Source organism: Ranitomeya variabilis, chromosome 4 (genome assembly GCF_051348905.1).
Source record: "Ranitomeya variabilis isolate aRanVar5 chromosome 4, aRanVar5.hap1, whole genome shotgun sequence".
Lineage (NCBI taxonomy): Eukaryota > Metazoa > Chordata > Amphibia > Anura > Dendrobatidae > Ranitomeya > Ranitomeya variabilis.
Genome location: NC_135235.1, coordinates 481,484,667 through 481,505,236, shown reverse-complemented (window position 1 = coordinate 481,505,236; position 20,570 = coordinate 481,484,667). Strand labels below are relative to the sequence as shown.

Sequence of the window (20,570 nt, the reverse complement as noted above, 5' to 3'; positions counted from 1 at the left end):
TATAACATACGTACTCATTAGCATATAGGGTTAATAACTCTATATCATATCTACATAAATTTAGAAATATGATATATCAATACATATTTTTATAGGTAAGTAGAACACATATTAAGTACAAGATGTAAGATGTGTATCATCCAAATGCCTGTATTTGGTGATAGGAACCTGTATTTGAAGCTCCAGCAGTATAGCTGCTGAGAGATTTCATTTTGTTTTTAAAAAGGGTGAGGTTTTTGTGAACAGGTAAGAGACGGGTGTGGGATGGCTGTTCACACACATCTCTATCTCCAGGTGTGTTCTGTACATAGAAATAGATATATAGATAGGTACATATTTAGATAGATAGGGAAAATAGAGATTTTGCTTTCACATCAACATTTTTCTGCTATTTGGAGAATTTATGGTGGAAAAAAAGGCTATTTCTGCACTTCCTGCCTAAGGGCTTACCCACGCCACTCTTGCTGTAAGTTGCATGCAATGTATACGGAATTTGTACTTCACTTGCGGCAGGTGCGGCACGTGGTTTCTGCAGTTTTCGCCACAAAATCTCCACTTACCAGTATTTTTGTTGTGGCTGCATTTAATGCAATTGCCGAAGCCGCGTTTGCCGCATTTACTGCAAGTTAACTCCAAGCTTCATCTACATTGCATGGCACTTGCTGAAAGTGTGTTGTAGGTCAGTTCTTTGGTGCCAAGTGTGGAAGTTGTATTGTTTTTATTATTACTTCTGCAAATATCAGAAACATGCAGATGTGAAAGAGGTCTGAGTATTAAGAAATAGGAATCAGTTAGTTAGGACCCATCAGTTCAAAGGCTACCGTGACGTGGTTGATGGGCATGTTTATATTAGCCCATCGGTGTACTATGAACGTTGATTTCTTAAATTTTACACTTCTGTAAAAATAAACACAAAAAATTTGGGTACACAAAAAGGCTTTTATTTCTGTTGTACCTATTAGAATTATTTAAAATGAAGGCTTAGCTAAGCCCAAGAGATGATTAAAAACGTTTCATACCAACCTATCAGATGTAAAATTACTGTGAAAATACCTCATGGGCACACAAGTATGCGCCAGTATGGGTACTAAGAGCCCTTCCACATAATAATGAAATATTTAAAAATGTCATAGAACATACCAATATACATAGTTATTGATACATATTATTTATTATTTACATTATTGTTCTTAAGCAAAGAACCGTTGTTGTGGCATTTGCCACAACACGCAAAGTTGTCGTCTGATGTCTTTCATCCCTCTCCTCATAAGCATGTTCATGGATCCTGTGTAACTGTACCTTAAATAACAAGAATTGTCAAGAGCTGGTGAGTGCAGCCATTTTTTGTTCTTTCTTACTATCTAATATATAATTGCCTAGAATACTACTTCCTGCAATTTGTGCCAACTTCCGTGGCTTTGTCTGGAGCTAATGTCCGGAGCTAATGTCCGGAGCTAATGTCCGGAGCTAATGTCCGGAGCTAAGTGACGTCACCAGTGTCCTACACCCAGGCAGAGCACAGGGGCCCCAGGCAGCATATGGGGCCCCAGGCAGAGCACAGTGGCCCCAGGCAGAGCACAGGGGCCCCAGGGAGCATATGGGGCCCCAGGCAGAGCACAGTAGTCCCAGGCAGAGCACAGGGGCCCCAGGCAGCCTATGGGGCCCCAGGCAGAGCACAGTGGCCCCAGGCAGAGCATAGGGGCCCCAGGCAGCATATGGGGCCCCAGGCAGAGCACAGGGGCCCCAGGCAGAGCACAGGGGCCCCAGGCATAGCACAGTGGCCCCAGGCATAGCACAGTGGCCCCAGGCATAGCACAGTGGCCCCAGGCAGAGCACAGGGGCCCCAGGCAGAGCACAGGGGCCCCAGGCAGAACATCGGGCCCCAGGCAGAGCACAGGGGCCCCAGGAAGAGCACAGGGGCCCCAGGCAGCATATGGGGCCCCAGGCAGAGCACAGGGGCCCCAGGCAGCATATGGGGCCCCAGGCAGAGCACAGGGGCCCCAGGCAGCATATGGGGCCCCAGGCAGAGCACAGGGGCCCCAGGCAGCATATGGGGCCCCAGGCAGAGCACAGTGGCCCCAGGCAGAGCACAGGGGCCCCAGGCAGAACATGGGGCCCCAGGCAGAGCACAGGGGCCCCAGGCAGAGCACAGGGGCCCCAGGCAGCATATGGGGCCCCAGGCAGAGCACAGTGGCCCCAGGCAGCATATGGGGCCCCAGGCAGAGCACAGTGGCCCCAGGCAGAGCACAGGGGCCCCAGGCAGCATATGGGGCCCCAGGCAGAGCACAGTGGTCCCAGGCAGAGCACAGGGGCCCCAGGCAGCTTATGGGGCCCCAGGCAGAGCACAGTGGCCCCAGGCAGAACATGGGGCCCCAGGCAGAGCACAGTGGCCCCAGGCAGAGCACAGGGGCCCCAGGCAGAACATGGGGCCCCAGGAAGAGCACAGGGGCCCCGGGCAGAGCACAGGGGCCCCAGGCAGCATATGGGGCCCCAGGCAGAGCACAGGGGCCCCAGGCAGCATATGGGGCCCCAGGCAGAGCACAGTGGCCCCAGGCAGAGCACACACCAAATCGGAGGCCGAGGGGCCCCGCCAACCAAATCGGAGGCCGAGGGGCCCCGCCAACCAAATCGGAGGCCGAGGAGCCCTGCCCACCAAAGCGGAGGCAGAGGGACCTGCCCACCAAATCGGAGGCCGTGGGGCCCCGCCAACCAAATCGGAGGCCGAGGGTCCCCGCCCACCAAATTATTCTTACATTTGAATAAATAAAGTATATATGGATTCTAGACTCCCGATTCTTTAGAATCGGGCTGCCATCTAATATATAATTGCCTAGAATACTACTTCCTGCAATTTGTGCCAACTTCCGTGGCTTTGTCCGGAGCTAATGTCCGGAGCTAATGTCCGGAGCTAATGTCCGGAGCTACTGTCCGGAGCTAATGTCCGGAGCTAATGTCCGGAGATAAGTGACGTCACCAGTGTCCTACACCCAGGCAGAGCACAGGGGCCCCAGGCAGCATATGGGGCCCCAGGCAGAGCACAGTGGCCCCAGGCAGAGCACAGGGGCCCCAGGCAGCATATGGGGCCCCAGGCAGAGCACAGTGGCCCCAGGCAGAGCACAGGGGCCCCAGGCAGCATATGGGGCCCCAGGCAGAGCACAGGGGCCCCAGGCAGAGCACAGGGGCCCCAGGCAGCATATGGGGCCCCAGGCAGAGCACAGGGGCCCCAGGCAGCATATGGGGCCCCAGGCAGAGCACAGTGGCCCCAGGCAGAGCACAGGGGCCCCAGGCAGAACATGGGGCCCCAGGCAGAGCACAGGGGCCCCAGGCAGAGCACAGGGGCCCCAGGCAGCATATGGGGCCCCAGGCAGAGCACAGTGGCCCCAGGCAGCATATGGGGCCCCAGGCAGAGCACAGTGGCCCCAGGCAGAGCACAGGGGCCCCAGGCAGCATATGGGGCCCCAGGCAGAGCACAGGGGCCCCAGGCAGAGCACAGGGGCCCCAGGCAGCATATGGGGCCCCAGGCAGAGCACAGGGGCCCCAGGCAGCATATGGGGCCCCAGGCAGAGCACAGTGGCCCCAGGCAGAGCACAGGGGCCCCAGGCAGAACATGGGGCCCCAGGCAGAGCACAGGGGCCCCAGGCAGAGCACAGGGGCCCCAGGCAGCATATGGGGCCCCAGGCAGAGCACAGGGGCCCCAGGCAGCATATGGAGCCCCAGGCAGCATATGGGGCCCCAGGCAGAGCACAGTGGCCCCAGGCAGAGCACACACCAAATCGGAGGCCGAGGGGCCCCGCCAACCAAATCGGAGGCCGAGGGTCCCCGCCCACCAAATCGGAGGCCGAGGGTCCCCGCCCACCAAATCGGAGGCCGAGGGTCCCCGCCCACCAAATCGGAGGCCGAGAGTCCCCGCCCACCAAATCGGAGGATAAGGGGCCCCGCCAACCAAATCGGAGGCCGAGGGGCCCCGCCAACCAAATCGGAGGCCGAGGAGCCCCGCCCAACAAATCGAACGCCGAGCGGCCCCGCCCACCAAAGCGGAGGCTGAGGGGCCCGGCCCTGCCCACCAAAGCGGAGGCCGAGGGGCCCCGACCACCACATCGGAGGCCGAGGGTCCCCGCCCACCAAATCGGAGGCCGAGGGTCCCCGCCCACCAAATCGGAGGCCGAGGGTCCCCGCCCACCAAATCGGAGGCCGAGGGTCCCCGCCCACCAAATCGGAGGCCGAGGGTCCCCGCCCACCAAATCGGAGGCCGAGGGGCCCCGCCCACCAAATCGGAGGCCGAGGGTCCCCGCCCACCAAATCGGAGGCCGAGGGGCCCCGCCAACCAAATCGGAGGCCGAGGAGCCCCGCCCACCAAATCGAAGGCCGAGCGGCCCCGCCCACCAAAGCGGAGGCCAAGGGGCCCCGCCCACCACATCGGAGGCCGAGGGGCCCCGCCCACCAAATCGGAGGCCAAGGGGCCCCGCCCACCACATCGGAGGCCGAGGGGCCCCGCCCACCAAATCGGAGGCCGAGGGTCCCCGCCCACCAAATCGAAGGCCGAGCGGCCCCGCCCACCAAAGCGGAGGCCGAGGGGCCCGGCCCCGCTCACCAAAGCGGAGGCCAAGGGGCCCCGCCCACCACATCGGAGGCCGAGGGGCCCCGCCCACCAAATCGGAGGCCGAGGGTCCCCACCCACCAAATCGGAGGCCGAGGGGCCCCGCCCACCAAATCAGAGGCCGGGGGTCCCCGCCCACCAAATCGGAGGCCGAGATGCCCCGCCCACCACATCGGAGGCCGATGGGCCCCGTCCACCAAATCGGAGGCCGAGGGTCCCCGCCCACCAAATCGGAGGCCGAGGGTCCCCGCCCACCAAATCGGAGGCCGAGGGTCCCCGCCCACCAAATCGGAGGCCGAGGGTCCCCGCCCACCAAATCGGAGGCCGAGGGTCCACGCCCACCAAATCGGAGGCCGAGGGGCCCCGCCCACCAAATCGAAGGCCGAGCGGCCCCGCCCACCAAAGCGGAGGCAGAGGGACCCGCCCACCAAATCGGAGGCCGTGGGGCCCCGCCAACCAAATCGGAGGCCGAGGGTCCCCGCCCACCAAATTATTCTTACATTTGAATAAATAAAGTATATATGGATTCTAGACTCCCGATTCTTTAGAATCGGGCTGCCATCTAGTATATATATATATATATATATATATATATATATATATATATATATATATATATATATATATATACACACACACTCACCGGCCACTTTATTAGGTACACCATGCTAGTAACGGGTTGGACCCCCTTTTGCCTTCAGAACTGCCTCAATTCTTCGTGGCATAGATTCAACAAGGTGCAGCATTCCTCAGAGATTTTGGTCCATATTGACATGATGGCATCACACAGTTGCCGCAGATTTGTCGGCTGCACATCCCAAAGATGCTCCATACAAGGCAGGATGGATCCATGCTTTCATGTTGTTTACGCCAAATTCTGACCCTACCATCCGAATGTCGCAGCAGAAATCGAGACTCATCAGACCAAGCAACGTTTTTCCAATCTTCTACTGTCCAATTTCGATGAGCTTGTACAAATTGTAGCCTCAGTTTCCTGTTCTTAGCTGAAAGGAGTGGTACCCGGTGTGGTCTTCTGCTGCTGTAGCCCATCTGCCTCAAAGTTCGACGCACTGTGCGTTCAGAGATGCTCTTAGGCCTACCTTGGTTGTAACGGGTGGCGATTTGAGTCACTGTTGCCTTTTTATCAGCTCGAACCAGTCTGCCCATTCTCCTCTGACCTCTGGCATCAACAAGGCATTTCCGCCCACAGAACTGCCGCTCACTGGATTTTTTTTCCTTTTTCGGACCATTCTCTGTAAACCCTAGAGATGGTTGTGCGTGAAAATCCCAGTAGATCAGCAGTTTCTGAAATACTCAGACCAGCCCTTCTGGCACCAACAACCATGCCACGTTCAAAGGCACTCAAATCACCTTTCTTCCCCATACTGATGCTCGGTTTGAACTGCAGGAGATTGTCTTGACCATGTCTACATGCCTAAATGCACTGAGTTGCCGCCATGTGATTGGCTGATTAGAAATTAAGTGTTAACAAGAAGTTGGACAGGTGTACCTAATAAAGTGGCCAGTGAGTGTATATATATATATATATATATATATATATATATATATATATATATATATATATATATACACACACACCTTGTCGTACCAGCCTGCGGAATGCAGTCATGGCCAACTCATGCCACTGATGAACACTCCTACCAGCCTGGAGCACTCAGCATCTCCTGCCTCCGCCAGCAACTAAAGCTGCCACCTGCTCCACCACCGCTGCTCCCCAGGTAATCTACAGCAAAAGCGGATTATAACACAACATTTTATTTAAAAAAAATGATGTTTTCCTATTTTCCGCCCCAAAATTTGGGGTGTGGCTTATAAACCGACATCTTATATTCCACAAAATACAGTAAATTTTTTTTAGATTGCATAGTAAAAATTAATTCAAAACAACTTGTCCTACAAGAAAAAAAAAAGAAACTTCATATGTTTATGCTGACAGAAAAATAAACGAGGTATGGCTCGTGAAAAAGGAAAGGATGAGAATACAAAAGAGCAATAATGAAAATGATCTGTGTTGCAGAGGGGATGATATAGGAAAACTTTGAAATATACCTATTGCTCGGTTTGGACACATCATACGAAGAGAGCAATCGCTGGAGAAGGACTTTGTGGTCGGAAGAATAGAAAGAACAAGACAAAAAGACCAACAAACTCAAAGGCTTAATATAATAAATACTATGGAGAAGACACTTGCGGACCTATTTACACTTGCACAAGAGGGATCTTCCTAGAGATTGTTGATGGCTTGGGATCGAGTCGAAGGCCATTTAGAAAGAATAAATAAAATGCTCTGTTGTCAACATTACAGTGAATATTTCAGGGAAAGCGCAAACAATATATTCCTACATTCTGTTAAACTCCAATATGTGAGTAGAAGCGGCCTTCATTCAGATCAGTAGGTCTGTTTGTTATAAATAAGTGTGCTTCACCAGCAGTCCATGTGAACTTTACAGAGAGTGCAGGAATATACATTTGCACAGACCATCAGTCTAGTCAGAGTATGAATCTGACCAGAAAAGCGCCACTGCTGAGCCAGACCCGATAACTTCAGCATTTTTTGTAACAACAAACCAACCATTAAAGATACGTGCACATGGAGCCTATCTGTGGCCTTTCCTCAGCGACAAACTCAATCTGTATCAAATTGAGTCCATTTCATTGCGTATTTTTGTACAGAATGAAAATCCATTCAGCAAGTAAGTTTCTGCACGATTTCTAGCTGGTTTATTAACATTTGAATGAGATTAGAGGAAGCCCGACATCAAAATTTAACCCAGAAGCTATTTATCGGTCTCCGAATACCATTTTTAAATGGAGTTTAGTGCTACAATATGCAAAAATAAACTACTCAAACGGTTATATAGGAGTCTTGGACCCTAAAATGTATATTGCTGGCGTAATTCTTTTAAAGTATTTTTGTTCAAGGGCACTATTTAGCCCCCAATTTGCATTTTTCAGCACTCCATGCGCTCCTGACTGACAAGCGAATGCCACTTGAATGCAATCTATAAACCTGTGCATTAACGGAATGACATCTGATGCTCTCATCCTATGGCACGATTAGTGTGGGGGGAGGGAAAGCAGAGCAGAGATGACAGCACTGTGAGAGGAGAGCTGCATATGTGTTCGTTATGACACACATCTCGTTCCTACTTCTCTCCCTCACTTGTAATCACAGTAGATATCTGTCAGCAGTGAGATCAGTCAGGAGAGCAGCGCTGTGTGTCATTACATAATTAGCATATTTCCCAGAGGAGCATTGCGACTGTAAGTCTCCTCATACCGGCATGCTCAGCATGTCAATCTCCGCAAGGAGAAAGATACTTCTTGGATATCAGTCGGACGCCTCTCACACAGCCTAACCAGATCTCCACTTGCACTGACGACGGGCAGTACCCTGAAACACAGTGTATACAAATTGAGATTCTGGTTTGGCTATTATCCTAAGTCATGTGACAAGGCTCTTTAAAGGGTTGACATTGACTTGTAGGATTGCTACTTCCAATAGGTGGCACTAGATTTCCAGTTCTCTTCCTCTCTGAAGAGACAATTTGCATAATTAGCATGTCTCATGAAAAACGCTGGATCTGAAATTCTCTTGGGGTGTATTCATTTTTTTTCCCCCGGCATGAGGCCTCCTGCCTAGGAAAGTCAATTCCCTAAGAAGGTAATGTCTGCAACTCCCATTTGGTCTTTGCTTATATTGATTCTAATTTTCGGCAATATCTCAGCAACTAAGATGAGACATTAAAAAATAAAAACATTGTTTTATTTAGCTCTGCAGAGACACTACTCCATGATGTGGCCAGTTTAACATGGCAAAACTAGTGAAAGGTCCTCTTTATATTTATCCCTCGACCAACTTCCCATAGAAAATCTTTTGGGGTGCATCAATTATCTATATCTCTAGCAGGTGACTAAGCAAGTGTCTCCAAAAAGACATTTGGCATAGTCACCTGATAAAAGGAGTACCTGCATTTAGCAATGGCAGGAGAAAATTAATGCATAGGAAGGCCTTATTACCTAATTATAGAGGATTAAAGAAATAACATGGTGTGTCTCTCCTTTATTCACTTGAAAGTCTTCGTGGAGGGCTAGCAGGCAGAAATCCAGCCAAGGGTAGGAAGTGTGTGAATTTGGCACTTTTAGGCTACTTTCAGACATAGCGCATTTTTGAGCGCTATTTTGCGGGCGCTTTTCAAAAATGCGCAATGTCATTTTCGTCTGCCGGCAAAGTGAATGAGAAATTCACTTTGCCGTTCAGACACACCGCAAAAAAACGCGGCGCTTTTGTCTGCAAACACGCCGGCGTAAAAAGAATTGACATGTCAATTCTTTACGCAGCGGCGTGTCTGCGTATCCCCCTAGGGCCCCATATTAACGTGCACACACAGCGCCTTTGTCCTGGGTGTCGGCGTCTTTGTACGGAGGGGTTGACACCCAGGACCGGACGTGACGTCGGACAGGAAGAGGGAAGCCCCCGCCCCCCAGTGAAGCAGCATGGAGTGAGTGTGTGTGTGTGTAGCGACGCTGCAGCGATAGCGACAACGATGCCGATCGCTGCAGCGTCGCTGTTTGATCGCTGGAGAGCTGTCACACAGACCGCTCTCCAGCGACCAACGATGCCGAGGTCCCCGGGTAACCAGGGTAAACATCGGGTAACTAAGCGCAGGGCCGCGCTTAGTAACCCGATGTTTACCCTGGTTACCAGCGTAAAAGTAAAAAAAACAAACAGTACATGCTCACCTGCGCGTCCCCCCAGCCTCTGCTTCCTGACACTGACTGAGCTCCGGCCTTAACAGCACAGCGGTGACGTCACCGCTCTGCTTTCACTTTCACTTTAGGGCCGGCGCTCAGTCACTTTGATACGTGGCACTTTGATACGTGGCACTGAAATATGTGGCACTGAAATACGTGGCACGTGGCACTTTGATACGTGGCACTTTGATACGTGGCACTTTGATACGTGGCACGTGGCACTTTGATACGTGGCACTGAAATATGTGGCACGTGGCACTTTGATACGTGGCACGTGGCACTTTGATACGTGGCACTGAAATACGTGGCACTGAAATACGTGATACGTGGCACTTAAATACGTGGCACGTGGCACTTAAATACGTGGCACGTGGCACTGAAATACGTGGCACTGAAATACGTGGCACGTGGCACTTTGATACGTGGCACTTTGATACGTGGCACTGAAATACGTGGCACTTAAATACGTGGCACGTGGCACTGAAATACGTGGCACTGAAATACGTGGCACGTGGCACTTTGATACGTGGCACTTTGATACGTGGCACTTTGATACGTGGCACGTGGCACTTTGATACGTGGCACTGAAATATGTGGCACGTGGCACTTTGATACGTGGCACGTGGCACTTTGATACGTGGCACTGAAATACGTGGCACTGAAATACGTGATACGTGGCACTTAAATACGTGGCACGTGGCACTTAAATACGTGGCACGTGGCACTGAAATACGTGGCACTGAAATACGTGGCACGTGGCACTTTGATACGTGGCACTTTGATACGTGGCACTGAAATACGTGGCACTGAAATACATGATACGTGGCACTTAAATACGTGGCACGTGGCACTTAAATACGTGGCACGTGGCACTGAAATACGTGGCACTGAAATACGTGGCACTGAAATACGTGGCACTGAAATACGTGGCACGTGGCACTGAAATACGTGGCACTGAAATACGTGGCACTTAAATACGTGGCACTTAGGCTATGTTCACATTTGCGTTGTGCGCCGCATGCGTCCTTTTTTTGATTGATTTTGGCCGCAGCAAAAATGCAACTTGCTGCGTCCTCTGCGGCCGGATGAGTGCGCTGCAGTGACGCATGCGGCGCAAAACGCAAGTGCGACGCATGTCCATGCGCCCCCATGTTAAATATAGGGGCGCATGACGCATGCGGCGCCCGACGCTGCGGCGCAGACCGCAAATGTGAACGTAGACTTAAATAGCTGGATAGAGCTGGATCCGCGGGCTGTGATCTGGCCTACGCTCAGCACTCTGCGGAGCGCTGTCATTCAAAACACGTCCACTCATTTTGGTGTTTAGTCCCAAAATGGAGGATGGAAGAAGAAAAGGGTTGGACAAGGAAATGACATCATTTCTTTTTTTTTTCCCCCACTGCAGTTAAAGCTTTATTTGTGTCAAACACAGACAATCTGCAGAGAAAACTGCATAAAAAACCGCACTAAAAACCGCATCAAAAACCGCACCAAAACCGCACCTGCGTTTTCTGCCAAGAGCTGCGGTTTTTGTCCTGAAAAAAAAGGATTGAAATCAGGATCGTGTGAACATACCCTTACCGTACAGGGTTACGAGGGGGGGGGCGTCTGACTGACGCCTGCCCTAGTAACCTGGGGTTAGTGACAGTGGGGTTAGTAAACCCCAGCTGATGTCTGTTCCGCTTGCTGAGGCGTCTTTGGCTCAAGGCCATTGCAGCTGGCAGAATCGACATGATGTTAACTCCAGTGTGTATTGTATTCTGAGTCATAAAGACAGGAAATGACCTCAATGACTCTTTTTTTTTTTCCCCTTTTTTTTTTTTTCAAACAAACTTTATTTTCAGTACACAATGCTGAAAAAAACGCAGCTGCAAAAAACGCTGTGTGTGAAAGCAGCTGCGTTTTTTGCCTGCGTAAAAAAACGCAGGTAAAGCAGCAGCAAAATACGCGCGCGTAAAAATACGCAGCAAATATGCTGTGTGTGAAAGTAGCCTTAGATGACGAACTCAAAAGAGAATATCAACCCGTATACAGTTTATAGGACCAAATAGACAAGTGGACAGTGTGTTAGAAAACTGCTCATTGGATGTATACTAGCATATTTAGGCTGCATTTACAATAGGTTTTTGCAGCAAAAATAGTTTTTGACACAATTTTGAAAAACTATTTAAAAAATGTTGCAGTTTCACGACGATCGAGGCATAAGCAACATGTGAACGCAACCTTAAACTGATAATTGGCGAAAGTGTTCAAATGAAAGCTCGTTTCAGATTCTCAACTCATCAACATGGGCCTTTAGGGTATGTGCACACGTCCGGATTTCTTGCAGAGATTTCCTGAAGAAAACCGGAAATTTTCTGCAAGAAATCCGCATTTTTTTTTTTTTGCGTTTTTTTCCGTTATTTTTGCTTTTTTTAGCATTCTGCAAGCGTAATTAGCTTGCAGAATGCTAAAGTTTTCCAAGCGATCTGTAGCATCGCTTGGAAAACTGACTGACAGGTTGGTCACACTTGTCAAACATACTGTTTGACAAGTGTGACCAACTTTTTACTATAGATGCTGCTTTTGCAGCATCTATAGTAAAAGATAGAATGTTTAAAAATAATAAAAAAAATAAAAAAAATGCTTATACTCACCCGCAGACAGCTGATCTCCTCACCGGCGTCCATTCCGTATAGATGGTGTGTGCGCGCAGGACCTTCCATGACGTCGCGGTCACGTGAGCGGTCACATGGCCGCTCACGACCAATCACAAGACAGTGACGTCATCACAGGTCCTTCACCGCACACAAGCTACAGGAACCGAAGCGGCAGCATGCAGCTGAGAGGCGGGAAAACATCGAAGGTGAGTATAGGACTATTTTTTATTTTAATTCTTATTTTTTGACCACTTATTTGGTGCCCAGTCCGTAGAGGAGAGTCTCCTCTCCTCCACCCTGGGTACCAAGCGCACATAATCTGCTTACTTCCCGCATGGTGTGCACAGCCCCGTGCGGGAAGTAAGCAGATCAATGGACTCCTAGGTGTGCGGAATCCCCTGCAATTCCGCATTTTAATGAACATGTTGCTTTTTTTTCCACGATGCGATTTTTTCGCGGAAAAAAAGGCTACATTTGCACAAAAAATGCGGAATACACTGAAAATAATGGGAGGCATATGTTAGCGTTTTTATAGCGTTTTTATAGCGAAAAAACGCGAAAAAAACGCGAAAAATACTGAACGTGCGCACATGGCGTAACTCATGAGAAACTCAGGGCTACTTTTCCCTTGTAATTTACTCTGCACAAGTTTATTTAACTTCACACAGCTTATCAGTATATCCTGTTGATACTTAATCCTTTACTAAACAATGTTCATAAAACGTAGCCCTGGTCCAAGTTAAACACATAGTGTTCAAGACTATACCTAAGTTAAGGTACCGTCACACTCAGCAACTTTGCAACGAGAACGACAACAATCCGTGACGTTGCAGCGTCCTGGATAGCGATCTCGTTGTGTTTGACACGCAGCAGCGATCTGGATCCCGCTGTGATATCGCTGGTCGGAGCTAGAAGTCCAGAACTTTATTTCGTCGTCAGGTCGGCGTGTATCGTCATGTTTGACATCAAAAGCAACGATGTCAGCAATGTTTTACATGGAGCTAACGACCTGTGAGAACGATAAGCGAGTCACCGTTACGTCACAGGATCGCTCCTGCATCGTTCTGGAGCTGCTGTGTTTAACGTCTCTACAGCGACCGGCTCGTTGTCTATATCGCTGCAGTGTCGCTGAGTGTGATGGTACCTTAAGACCATGCATGTTAATGAGACACCCTGGAACAGACATATGCAAAGACAGAAAGCCACGGAGCAGTTAGTGACACTAGAAATGATTAACACACAGCTGCCTGTGGACACAGGTGAAATACCTGGGGTACAGCTCGCTTTGCTTTGTCCTGCTTGTTTCCCTGTCAAAAACCCAGACATACAAGCATATTCAGTAGCCTTAAAAAGCAGCAAACACTGACAGGATGAGAAAAAAATAAGGTTTATACTTGCTTTCCTGCAAACAAGCACACATGCATTCACTCATACATTTCCCTCAGTCATATCCTTTGCAACTTTTTTTTTTTTCTTTTTACTAAAAACTGCCACTGGGAAACCTGTGTGATAAGTAATGTAGCCATTATTACATATTGTATAATCCATATAGAAACTATAATGGCAGCAACATTAGTGAACATCTAGGCTTCTCAGAACCACACAAAAGATATATGAGAAGATCTTTAATTGGAGAAGGTCAATTGAATTCCAAGGCAGTAAGCAAAAGCAATAGCGTTGGAAGTGGGTTACTGAAAGCAGAATCTTCTGTTAACCACAAAATAAAAATTGGGTCAACAAAATAATAATGTCACAAGCTATTAGTACCCCCTGGAGAAGGCAAACTAGATCATTCAGTAAGTGCGGCCCAATAGAACTATTGTGAATAGAGCCTTGCCGCAGGGAGCCTTCTCCTCTGGGCAATACGTGCATTGATCCTTGTAACTGTGTCCTGGTCTGAGCATTCACAATAAGTTGGGACTTTTATGTCATAACTAATTGTTAACACAATTGGGGGTTGTTATTCTGAATGAATTTTGGACTAAACAATGTAATGCTCTGCATTTATTCTTCTAATGTCTTAAGTGACGACTATGAATAAATCATAACTTTTTAATTCTCTTTACATAAGGAAGGGCTGCAAACAGAAGGTATCCCTCTGCCCTAACTAGTTGTGGTATAGCTAGTATCACTTAGTGACCCCTTGAACTAGCCAGCCACTAATAAAGAACCAGCTCTGGAGGGCATGGAAAATCATGTATTTACTGGAAGCAATTAACTGGAATGGCTGCGTGTAATTTTACATTTTAAAAAAGGGTTATCCATAATTTTTAAAGTGATGTTTCATCCGCAAAAGACCAATAGAGCAGGGGTCTACTGCAGTGGGCAGACCTGTACAAATTCTCCAAATTTAGTCAGTCAATTTAACCAGCAGGGAGAGAAATATATATATGAAACAACTATTAATCATACGGTTATACCCCCTCCATGCCCCATGTGTTGCTCCTGCCCCGACAAGGGCAGTACCCAAGTATGGTACTGTCTAAAAGAACCCCAAAACCAACAGTGTCTTTCCCAAGTGGGGCATGACAAGGGTATAACAGTTTAAATCATCAAGAAGACTGGCTCCAATCCCTCCTGCACTTAGGATTCAGGTTAGTCATGCAATTCTGGTGAGACCTAACCTTTTTTGTGAGCACTGGTTGTTTTGAGCACTTGCAGTTTATACTGGTGGTCCATATGTATACGAATTTAACCTAGACATTTTAATCTTATGATTAAAAGTTATGATATATATATATATATATATATATATATATATATATATATATATATATATATATATATATATATATTTATTTCGCTCCCTGCGGGTTAAATGAAATAAAAAAAAAAAAAAAAGTAATCCTAAAACGGCAATCAGTATCATATTGATAGGAATCTTAACTTTCTGCACACCAGTAGATTAGCTGTTTTAACAAGCAAGTGCTGGTGCCATTATTCTACTGCCCAATGCTCTGCTTTTTGTGAAATGATGCGGCAATATGAAGCATAGCAGCTATGGAAAAGTATAGCACTGTGCAGTAAGGTCCAATGGAAACTATGAAGGGAAAACAACACCCCCAAAACCACTACTAATCTACATTCAGTTTGTCTGACACCACTGATGTAATACTGATAGACTACTCGTAGGAGAGGCCTTCAATTTTACAAACAAATCAGCATTCTAAAGTCCAGACTTCTGGGACTGCTAAAATTTGAAGATGATTAGTCTTCATGAGAGATCTCCTCTAAGATTCTACTCCATCATGGTCTCATGCTGGTCACGCTTATTATCTCAAAGGATTTGGCTTAATTCCTGCATAAGCCAGGTATCTTAAAAGGAACACTGTCAACACAGGATGACTGCTCAAACTAACTACAAGCACTTGGTGCATTATGGCATGCATTTAACTACACCTTCCCAACATTTCCACACCACCACCCTCCTCGACTGAAAACTCTGGCTTGATAGGGCCAGAGAAGGGCGGATATACATAGTAACCAGGCAATACAATCAAACTAACAGAAAAAATATGGGTCCCATATAATCGTAAATAATGCCACAATAGCTTCATGTATTTACCCATAAAGTGACTGGATAGTAGGTGTATACTCCTGATACACATTGGAACGCATGAAAAAAATGGAGTTCCATACACGAGAAAATATTTTTCCGTTTTTTAAAAATTAGTATATTTTATTATAAATATTGTTGACATAATTAAATCACAAAATAATACAAAGAATATAACAAAGACGAAGGCCCCAGTTTAGAACTGAGTAAATGCCTGGTACAAACAGTATGTTAACCATGGTACTAGTAACACTCCGCTATATGTAATATTAACAATCTGACCCCCAATCCATATAGTATACACATGACCTCAGTGTGAATTTAAAGTATTGGATGCCCGTAAAGAAGTGCCCAACCCCAGGGCTTGTCAAAATGACTAATGCCCATATAAGGAAAAGGAAACAATAGCGGTAAATCTAGTGATAAAGACCCTCTTTTTGACGAAGCCTACGCGAAACGCGCGTCAGGGGGTTGATCGGGTTCCCTGGTACATGACTACACTCACCATGGGTAAGATATTCTATCACTAGATTTACCGCTATTGTTTCCTTTTCCTTATATGGGCATTAGTCATTTTGACAAGCCCTGGGGTTGGCCACTTCTTTACGGGCATCCAATACTTTAAATTCACACTGAGGTCATGTGTATACTATATGGATTGGGGGTCAGATAGTTAATATTACATATAGCGGACTGTTACTAGTACCATGGTTAACATACTGTTTGTACCAGGGATTTACTCAGTTCTAAACTGGGGCCTTCGTCTTTGTTATATTCTTTGTATTATTCTGTGATTTAATTATGTCAACAGTATTTATAATAAAATATACTAATTTTTAAAAAACGGAAAAATATTTTCGCGTGTATGGAACTCCATTTTTTCATGCGTTCCAATAGTAACCAAGCAAGTGGGAAGGCCAATAAATGATGCACAGAGTGCCCGTACTTGGTTTGAAGTCATTCCCTTTAAAAACCCTCACCAGGCACATATGCTTCACACAGAGCGGACCAAAATGCATACTGGGATATTGGATCTGTTGCCATGGGTTTACCTGTACATTTTGGCACGACCTTTTGCATGGAGGAGAGGATGTGCTTGTTCCATCACAGATATCATCTCTCCCTAAGTGTTTCAGTACGATGCACTTTCTCAGTGGGTAGCTCCTGCAAAGAAACACTAGTTATACATAGGTATTTGAGATGCCAATAATGTCAAATATTTTATTCCAAACTGTACAGTAAGGTTTAAAGTTCAAAGAATCTTCTCATGTAGTCAATTATAGCATTCCAGCATATACACATTCACATGCCCTAAAAACATTTACAAAAGCAATTTTTTTGTAAAACAACCCCTTTAAACGATAAATGAAGGGCAAAGAGAATTTGATATATTTCTCTTCAATAGAAAGGCAGGCAGTCATCCATATCATATTTTGCTCCACTTACTTCTCTGAACACTTCTTTAGTGCCTCATCTGCAATCTGCTTCAAGTTAATCAACTTATCTCCACGAAAAAAGCCATCTGAAAAAAAGTCAGAATATATGAAGAAATTCAAAAATCTTTTCTAAAATAATACCCCAATGCAAGCCCAAGGCACTTTAAGAACCATGTCTACCTGCAGTGATAAGAAGGGAGCAGTGAGAGTCCAAGATACGCTCGCACAAAGACTCGGCCGAAAACCCTGCAAACTAGACAAAACAAAGGTCAAACATTTACTGACAAATATCTTTCCTTACCTATTAAAGAGCAAGATAGAAGTTTCTGCACAAGAGGTTTTTCTTTTTGTCATACTCATCTGATGACAATTTGAGATGTACAGGTGCTGCCAAAACGTACCAACTGTTCATTCTTGTGGAAAAATTAAGAACCAGCCATGTTTTTTCTTTTTAAACCGATTTCCATATTTGCATCTCAGATGAGCAATGTTGGAAGTCTCTAGTAGTTTACTTTAAAGCACGCCTTCAGCGGTTTGTTTTTTCCCAGCGCTGGAGTGGTGCTTTAAATGTAAGCCCCATGAACCCCTGTTCTTATACTTACCTTCTGGCGGCTTCACTTTTTACCGATGCCACTCAGGTCCTGCGGCGCCACCTTGTGCCCGTAACGTTTGACTGGCAGGAAGTAAGAGGTAACATCACAAGAGTTCTATGCAAGTCTATGAAAGCCAGAATGAGGCTCTCAGATGTATTTAAAAGTGAATCAACTGATCTGCCAGCAAGTTACTTTTCACTGGAGACCAACATTGGAAAGGATGAAGGCGGCCGCAGGTAAGCATAAGATAAGGGAACTATATTTAACGCACCACTCCAGAACAGGAGTTCTGCAAGGTTCAGCCTGTGTGAAGCAACATAAAGCCCAGCCAAGCAAAGCCAAAAGGCCTAGCATCCCTCAGCGTGACATGATGGTGCCTAAATAGGGCCTATGATGCTGCAAAAAAAGCAGACAGACAAGCCCTACTACAAAAACGTAGGAGGGAGGAGTCGGATGACATCCTGAGGATCATCGGTACTTTTGACACACAGCACCAGGACATCAGAAAGATCCTTATTAGACACTGGGATGTACTTAAATTTGACCCCGATCTTACGGACATAGTGGGCGAACGCCCCAATATCACGTTTAGAAAGGGCAAATCTATCAGAGATCTGCTAGTGCATAGTCAATATCAGAGACCTAAGCCGGGGAGTACATGGTTGGATAGAAGACCATGCGGTTTTTTTAAATGTGGCGATTGCAGCCTTTGCAAGTGGATGAGACCCTGCAAAAATTTCCAGAGCTCATCCACGGGTAAAATCTTCTACCAACGTGAATTCTCCAACTGTAAGACAGTGGGTGTGGTGTATTTGGCCTCCTGCTCCTGTCCTAGAGACTATGTGGGGAAAACCAAGAGGGAGTTCAGGAGAAGAGTGGGGGAACACATGGGTGATATCCGTAATAATAGAGATACCCCATTGGCCAAACACATGCACACACACCACAGGGGAGATCCAACAGAAGTGAGATTCATGATAATAGAGGTGGTCAGGATGAACCCAAGAGGGGGTGATCATGATAAAATGATTCTCCAACGTGAATGTGAGTGGATTTTTAGGTTAGAATCCCTCGAACCAAAGGGTCTCAATGAGCAGATATCGTACGCATGTTTCCTATAGATGGATGGTTTACATTTCTCCAACACCTAATCTGTAGAGTTTTTGTGTCAGATCTACGTGAGTAAAACTGGGCTATATCAATTTCTTGATGGATTCCCCAGGTTTGGGAAATTACATGAATTTTTCATGACACATTGAATGATGGTGCAGTCGCCCACGGCAACCGGTCTCGGATACGGACTGTATTGATTCCCGGCTGCGATCCGGAAGATACCATTTGTTTTCCGTTCGTTAGTACATTGCACATTAAAGACCCTTTTTTGAGCTCTCCTGTGGTCACTGCCTGTCTGTCACACTGCACTACAATATAATAAGTTATATATATTTATATATATTTACATTATATATATATATATATATATATATACACATACACACACACATACATGAGTTTCGTGTGTGAGTACAATGCCATTTTTCTCCCCTAGCATCCATGCGTATGCAATGCATTAACATCACCTTTTACATACTGTATTTCCCTATGTAATTTAACCCCTTCAAACACTTTAACCCCTTCATGACCCAGCCTATTTTGACCTTAATGACCTGGCCATTTTTTGAAATTCTGACCAGTGTCCCATTATGAGGCAAACTCAAGAACGCTTCAACGGATCCTAGCGATTCTGAGATTGTTTTTTTGTGACATATTGAGCTTCATGTTAGTGGTAAATTTTGGTCGATCATTTTTGCGTTTATTTGTGAAAAAAACGGAAATTTGGCAAAAATTTTGAAAATTTAGCAATTTTCAAATTTTGAATTTTTATTCTGTTAAACCAGAGAGTTATGCGACACAAAACAGTTAATAAATAACATTTCCCATATGTCTACTTTACATCAGCATAATTTTGGAAACAACATTTTTTTTTGCTAGGAAGTTATAAGGGTTAAAATTTGACCAGCGATTTCTCATTTTTACAACAAAATTTACAAAACCATTTTTTTTAGGGACCACCTCACATTTGAAGTCAGTTTGAGGGGTCTATATGGCTGAAAATACCCAAATTTACACCATTTTAAAAACTGCACCCCTCAAGGTGCTCAAAACCACATTCAAGAAGTTTATTAACCCTTCAGGTGTTTCACAGCAGCAGAAGCAACATGGAAGGAAAAAATGAACATTTAACTTTTTTAGTCACAAAAATGAACTTTTAGCAACAATTTTTTTATTTTCCCAAGGGTAAAAGGAGAAACTGCACCCCGAAAGTTGTTGTACAATTTGTCCTGAGTACGCCGATACCCCATATGTGGGGGGGAATTGCTGTTTGGGCGCATGGCAGAGCTCGGAAGGAGCGCCATTTGACTTTTTGAATGAAAAATTGGCTCCAATCTTTAGCGGACACCATGTCGCGGTTGGAGAGCCCCTGTGTCTCTAAACATTTGAACTCCCCCACAAGTGACACCATTTTGGAAATTAGACCCCCCAAGGAACTTATCTAGATGTGTGATGAGCACTTTGAACCCACAAATGCTTCACAGAAGTTTATAACGGAGAGCCATGAAAATAAAAAATCATTTTTCTTTCCTCAAAAATTAATTTTTAGCCCGCAATTTTTTAATTTCACAAGGGTAACAGGAGAAATTGGACCCCAAAAGTTGTTGTCCAGTTTGTCCTGAGTACGCTGATACCCCATATATGGGGGTAAACCACTATTTGGGCGCATGGCAGAGCTCGGAAGGGAAGTAGTGACGTTTTGAAATGCAGACTGATGGAATGGTCTGCGGGCATCACGTTGCGTTTGCAGAGCACCTGATGTACCTAAGCAGTAGAAACAACTGACCCCATTTTGGAAACTAGACCCCCCAAGGAACATATCTAGATGTGTGGTGAGCACTTTGAACCCCTAAGTGCTTC

The 20,570-nt window shown here is 46.4% G+C and overlaps 1 protein-coding gene across 1 annotated transcript in view; it reads right to left on the bottom strand.

Annotated features, from left to right (window-relative positions):
- The window catches only part of ACSS2 (acyl-CoA synthetase short chain family member 2), a 141,604-nt gene that overhangs the window by 47,995 nt on the left and 73,039 nt on the right, over window positions 1-20,570 (bottom strand). The window contains exons 5-8 of the mRNA XM_077251866.1: window positions 17,185-17,257; window positions 17,015-17,090; window positions 16,621-16,732; window positions 13,281-13,319 (exon numbers count right to left, since the gene is read on the bottom strand). Coding sequence (XP_077107981.1) covers window positions 13,281-13,319; window positions 16,621-16,732; window positions 17,015-17,090; window positions 17,185-17,257 — 300 coding nt within the window. The remainder of the gene's footprint in view (window positions 1-13,280; window positions 13,320-16,620; window positions 16,733-17,014; window positions 17,091-17,184; window positions 17,258-20,570) is intronic.